Source organism: Euwallacea fornicatus, chromosome 16 (assembly GCF_040115645.1).
Source record: "Euwallacea fornicatus isolate EFF26 chromosome 16, ASM4011564v1, whole genome shotgun sequence".
Taxonomy (NCBI): domain Eukaryota; kingdom Metazoa; phylum Arthropoda; class Insecta; order Coleoptera; family Curculionidae; genus Euwallacea; species Euwallacea fornicatus.
The window spans coordinates 3,284,594-3,290,615 of NC_089556.1; the positions used below are offsets into that span (position 1 = coordinate 3,284,594).

The 6,022-nt window shown below is 36.1% G+C and overlaps 1 protein-coding gene across 1 annotated transcript; it reads left to right on the forward strand.

Moving 5' to 3' along the window:
* Positions 1 to 450: 450 nt before the first annotated feature.
* LOC136343887 (neurotrophin 1-like) lies at positions 451 to 6,022 on the forward strand. Its single transcript, XM_066290881.1, has 3 exons — positions 451 to 643; positions 5,204 to 5,568; positions 5,625 to 6,022. Exons 1-3 carry the CDS (start codon positions 590 to 592, stop codon positions 5,821 to 5,823), a joined length of 618 nt encoding a protein of 205 aa, XP_066146978.1. The 5' UTR covers positions 451 to 589; the 3' UTR covers positions 5,824 to 6,022.

A 6,022-nucleotide genomic window follows, 5' to 3' on the forward strand; every position in this document is an offset into this window, starting at 1 on the left:
AAATTGTTTAATTGTTTGCCTCGGTACACTTCACGTTTCTAACTAATCTGACGCTTCTACCACTAAATCGAATAAAATTTCTTGAGACATCCCAGGCGTCGATATTCGAACGATTACGATAATATTTATGTAACGAAAACAGAATATTTCCAATGCAGGATGTGTTGTCATTGAAGAAGCCCTGTCGCACCTACCACGAATTGATTGGACAGTGTCGGCTCTACCCGAAAGTAACCTGCAATTATTATTATTTTTTTAATCCCACCCTGAACTCCAGTATTCAAATAATCACATTTTTTGGGTACTAAACCAGTCATCCAAAATTTCATTGAGGAAATCGACAACAGGAAAAACCGCGCGAGGTGGGTTGGTCCCTCGTTAAGGCCTCTCATTCTCTATTGACGTCAGGAGATACGTGCGGTTGTATAATTAGCAATAAAGTAAACAAGAAATTTAAACAAATCGGGAGTATTTACATGCCTATCGACCACATTTGTGGCAAATTCGAAGCGACCGAGAAAGAAGAAGGCTGTGAACATTTTGTATTTTTCTAGTCAAGTGTAACGCTGTTGTGATATAAAGTTACGAGATGAAGACCTACAGTTTCGGTTTAGTTAGTGTTTTAGTGTGCTTCACCTTGGCCGTAAGTATCTGGCACTAATTTCGGAATTGATCTCAATTCCGGATTTCGCCCCAGGCGCGACTAAACGTTTATCTCCCTATCGCCGTTGAAACCCCATGAAAACCTCAAATGCCCACAATGCTCCAAAGCCAGGAAATCGCAGACTTCTGCCCTTATTTACGAAATTAAAAAAAAAATTATGTCTCTACCAGTAAATCCACAGATTAGGGCAGAATATTCCAGGAACACCTACTCCTCATGTCAGTAGTCCTGTCGTAACGAATCGAGAAATAATTATTCTTCAAGATAGTTTAAAAAAAAACAATACAGGTTGATTCAGGTCAGTTTTTTAGTGCGCCATCTATCTCTCCAAAAATGAAACTAAGTCATAAAAAGGGCAGTTTTAAAAGTGCACATAGAACCTGCCGAAATAACGGATTCACGAAAAGCGCTCGAACTTCAACATATTAACAATAATTTTTTTAGTTCCCTTCGACCATGAAAATAAATCGAGGCTAAAGCTTAAAATATATTTCTCTCTCTGTCTCTCTCTGTAGGGAAGCAATTCTCAATTTTTTTACCCCGAATTCGATCAGTTTTCGAGATATTTCTGAGTTAATGCGGATGCAGATTAAAGCATTATTTTCCATTCAGAAAACACGAAACTCGATTATGTATTTCGAAATAACACACCCTGCAGCTTTTCGAGCTTTTAACCAGTTTATGCGGAAGATCAACATGTTCTTTCCACTTCACAGATGTGAAACTCGAATTTTGGGAAACGAAACACCCCGTATGTTACTACATTTTTAAACCCTAGTGTGAAACGAGATAGTTACTGAATGCAGAGACTAATGTTAAGCTCGAGGGATTTTTGACACGTATATAACGAGTTTTCTCATTGTTGAGACATGACTCCTGATTTTTTTAGTTAGGGATACCCTGTATTTATTATGTTCGTGAACAGCTCTTTATCAATCCCCAGCGTTTTTTCGGATATTGATAAGATTTTGAAGATGAAGTTTAAAACGTTTTCTAAAAAGATAAATACTTCATTTTTTATCTCGAGACACTCTGTACAGGGTCATTCAAACTCGACGCCCCACCCATTTTATGCGAAAACAGTTGGGCTTAGCAAAATAATTTTTTCACCAGATTAAATAAAAGGACGTAAGCTACAATAAATGCTAAAAACGTTGAAACGTGGAAAGCGACGCTCGGCGTCGCGACGCCGACTTTATGTTTTTTTTCAGAAACATACCCTTTTTTTTTCAAAAATGTGAACATTGATACATTCTAAACAAGTTTTGTATGAAAAGTTTTTTGAAATTTCTAATCATTTAAAAGCTACAGGAGAAACAAATATTGACATATTAGGTAGTCTTATGTTAACACATTGCATGGGGATATACTTCGCTACTATACTTCTACTATGTAAACCGTTGCCTAGCAACACAAACATTTAAATTGTCAAGTATTTTTTATTTATTTATAATACTATCAGTTAAAATTATCAAAATCAATAAAGGAAAAACATAACACAAAATCTTAAGATATAAAACAAGTAACAAGTTAAAAAAATAAACTATAAAATGTGCTCAAAATTGCCGCCGTCTACTAGCAAACAATATCCAAAACGCTTTCTGACTTCTTGACACGTAACTTTTCCAAGAGTTCTGCGATCTATCGAATTACAGGCATCTCGAATTTTTTGTTTCAGATGTTCTACATTATTTGTAGGAGTACTGTAAACAATGTTTTTTAATGTTCCCCACAAGAAGAAATCTAAACAACTTAGATCCGGCGATTTTGCAGGCCAAGGAACTGCGCCAGATCTACCGATCCATCTATCAGGAAATATCTGATTTAGGTATTGGGTAACTATTGCAGCATTATGGCATGGTGCACCATCCATTTGAAACCACATATTTTGTCTAAGCAATAAAGGCAGATCTTCTAATAATACTTGCAGATCAAATTTCAGAAAGTTTCGAAAATTTTGCCCATTAAAGTTATAGTCGTAAAAATACGGACCTACTAAACGATGACCAATTATGCCACACCAGACATTAATTCCAAAGTGCCCTTGGTTTTCAATTTGATTAACTACATGAGGATTTTCAGTGGCCCAGTATCTTGCGTTATGCCTGTTTGGATGCCCATTGCTCACAAATCTGCTCTCGTCGCTCCATAAAATATGATTATAAATCCTATGGTTATCGTTTTCCATAATGACCATGTTACTTAAAAAGTCAATTCTTCTAATACGGTTTTCTTCATTTAAAAGCTGCAGGTTGTTCAGTTTATAGGGAATATAATTATTCTTCTTTAGAGTGCGTTGAATTGTAGAATAACTTAAATTTAATTGTCGACTTGCAGTATTAATTGACGCTCTAGGATTGCCTTCAAAAAATTGGCAGATCTGAGCTACGACAAAATCATTAGAAACAGATTTTGCTATTGGCATTGATCTCCTGCATGAAAATACATTTGAATTGTTTCTTAAATTTGTTTCTAAACGAGGAAACATTTTATGATCAGGAATCGCTCGATCTGGATACCTTTCTCGATATAGTCTAACTGCTGCTCTTGAATTACGTTGAGTCTCGCCATAAATTAATAACATATCGACTTTTTCTTGATGACTAACCATTATTCTAATATTAAATTAAAAAAGTATCTTTCTACTGTTAACTATCAAATATGAGAATGAACATTCAGTCAAACTGATCACATAAAAGCACACGTTTGTGTTGCTAGGCAACGGTTTACATTGTAGAAGTATAGTAGCGAAGTATATCCCCATGCAATGTGTTAACATAAGACTACCTAATATGTCAATATTTGTTTCTCCTGTAGCTTTTAAATGATTAGAAATTTCAAAAAACTTTTTATACAAAACTTGTTTAGAATGTATCAATGTTCACATTTTTGAAAAAAAAAGGGTATGTTTCTGAAAAAAAACATAAAGTCGGCGTCGCGACGCCGAGCGTCGCTTTCCACGTTTCAACGTTTTTAGCATTTATTGTAGCTTACGTCCTTTTATTTAATCTGGTGAAAAAATTATTTTGCTAAGCCCAACTGTTTTCGCATAAAATGGGTGGGGCGTCGAGTTTGAATGACCCTGTACATTATTATGCATATTCCAGGGATGGCAACCTCTTAAGTGGTTATTTAAATTACTGACGTGCACTATTGGGCCGCACTTACATGTATCCTCTTTGATTTTGTGCCTTTTACGAAAGAAAATTAGGACCATTTGCGTCGATCCCCCAAATGGGGTGCACCACATCCATTTCTTCCAGATTTATTTACAAAGTGTGTATATCCATTCTTGTGACTATCATGCTTATATAAATTCTCATTTAATTCAAAGAAGCCAAATTGCAATTAATCTGAAAATTTCATTATTCTTTTGACCTTAGGCAACCAGTAAAGCATCGGAAAATTGTATCAAATTTTTTAACTTTATTTATGTATATTTTCGCCTTTATAACTTAAAGAAAACGGAAAATCTGCAACTGCTAAGAGATTTTCAATGTTTTTCGAGTTCTACGAGCGAGTTAAGGAAAATTTGCACTCCAAGAGTTTGAAAGGCTTGTAGAGGTTTTCCTTTCAATTCTCGAAAAATTAATTCCATAAGCTGGAAGGAGATCAATTTCCAAATCCTTGAAATCCTCATAATCCCTAAGATCTAATTCAACGAAATATATAACAATGAAACATTTATCCTTTGTTGAACTATGGTTTCACTGAGTCTCAATATCTTGAAAATTACGACAGTGTTGCCAAATGCTGTAAATATTCTGGATACTGAGGAAAAAGCAAGACGACATAATGAAAAACCCTCATTATTAATGGAGTGGTGAATCGAAAATGGAGGATACCTTGGGCTAATAATAATATAATAAATCCGTGATTTATGACTGACCTGAAACACATCCCCTTAGGCATGTTTACTATACTTACAGTTTTTACTTTCAATATTTCAGTCGACTGTCCACTTATATCTCGATACGCCTGGACGATCCAAATCATGTTTTAGTATTTATTTTTCTCCATCTACGCGTTAGAAAAATATTTAAATAGCAAATTCAATAATTTCACTTCATCCCGACTTCCTCTGTAAACATCTTTTGATATCATCAATGAAGGGCCTTCTGCGGCTTGCCAAAAATCTGGCAAATGTTAAGTTGTTTAGGCCATCAAGAAACCCGCATGAAACACGTTTTGTGTACACAAAAACCCCCAATAAATTGGCGGATACTACTGCAAATCGAATGTTAATCAGTCGTTTTTATGATGATGAAGTGTTAAAACCGCCATCAAGGTCCAGATGAGCCTTTTCAAAAAGGCTCATATGTTTGAGTTCTACGTCACAATTTCGGTTATGAAAAAATGAAGGAAAACAAGCGTAATATCCATCAGTAAAGCGTAAACAGAAAACTCACGTGACGCTCGGTTTGAACTAAAATTATAGATTTAATATACACATTAGAGCTTTAGTGGAATGCACTATAGAAACAAACCACTTTTTTTGTTCAAATCAATATCCAAATTCAACAGAGTGATTTTTATTAGGTACCATTAAAGGAGGCTTCGAAGAAGCCCAAAGACCGATCCAGATACATCCCTAAGAAATTTCACCACGAAACCTGCGACTACTTGGGAATCTGCGACAGCATTGGGTCCTACCCAATCAAAACCATTCAAAAGCTCGTGAAGAGGAAGAAGAACCTGCCTCTGTTCAGCAATGTGTCCTTAATAGAACCCGCTGATGACATGCCCGCAGCGAAGATGAGAGTGTCGGAGGAATTGAACAACTTATGCCGAACGAGAACCCTCACCGTCACTCCTAAAGTAGGGTACGACTACCATTCTGGGGAGCCCCGTTTTATTATCAATGTTGCCAACCACGTTCAAACTGTGGTCTATGAAACTTGCGCGTAGGTACTTCGACCCGAATCTGAACCATCTTGCTTATAAATTTTATCTGTTGTAGGGAACCAAATCAACCTTGCATAGACTCACACCTGCTGCCGTACGACTATCACACTCAATGCACGCAGAAATACAACATAATAAGACTGGTCTCACTTACTAAAGATAGGAAAGTTGAGTACGGGAAATTCAAAGTACCAAGCACGTGTGTTTGCAGTCAACTCAAACTTCTCAACAATGAAATTATGCCAATCGTTTAGATTTTTCTCGGGGCTTTCCCGGTTAAGGCATTTTATACACAACAAATGTACATATCTTTTGAATGAATCGAAAGTTGTCTACAAGTTGTCGTCAATTTAGTCCTCTATTTGAGAGCAACAGAATCTCCTTTATCTGTGTTTGCAAGCCGAGCTTAACGAAACAAGCAGACATTCTTGTGGTCTTTAAATATTTATATAT

Excerpts from the sequence above, each read along its gene's own strand:
- LOC136343887 (XM_066290881.1), top strand. The coding sequence starts at position 590 with ATGAAGACCTACAGTTTCGGTTTAGTTAGTGTTTTAGTGTGCTTCACC. Across the intron at positions 644-5,203 it reads TAGTGTGCTTCACCTTGGCC|GTACCATTAAAGGAGGCTTC; the intron begins GTAAGTATCTGG and ends GATTTTTATTAG. Across the intron at positions 5,569-5,624 it reads GTGGTCTATGAAACTTGCGC|GGAACCAAATCAACCTTGCA; the intron begins GTAGGTACTTCG and ends TATCTGTTGTAG.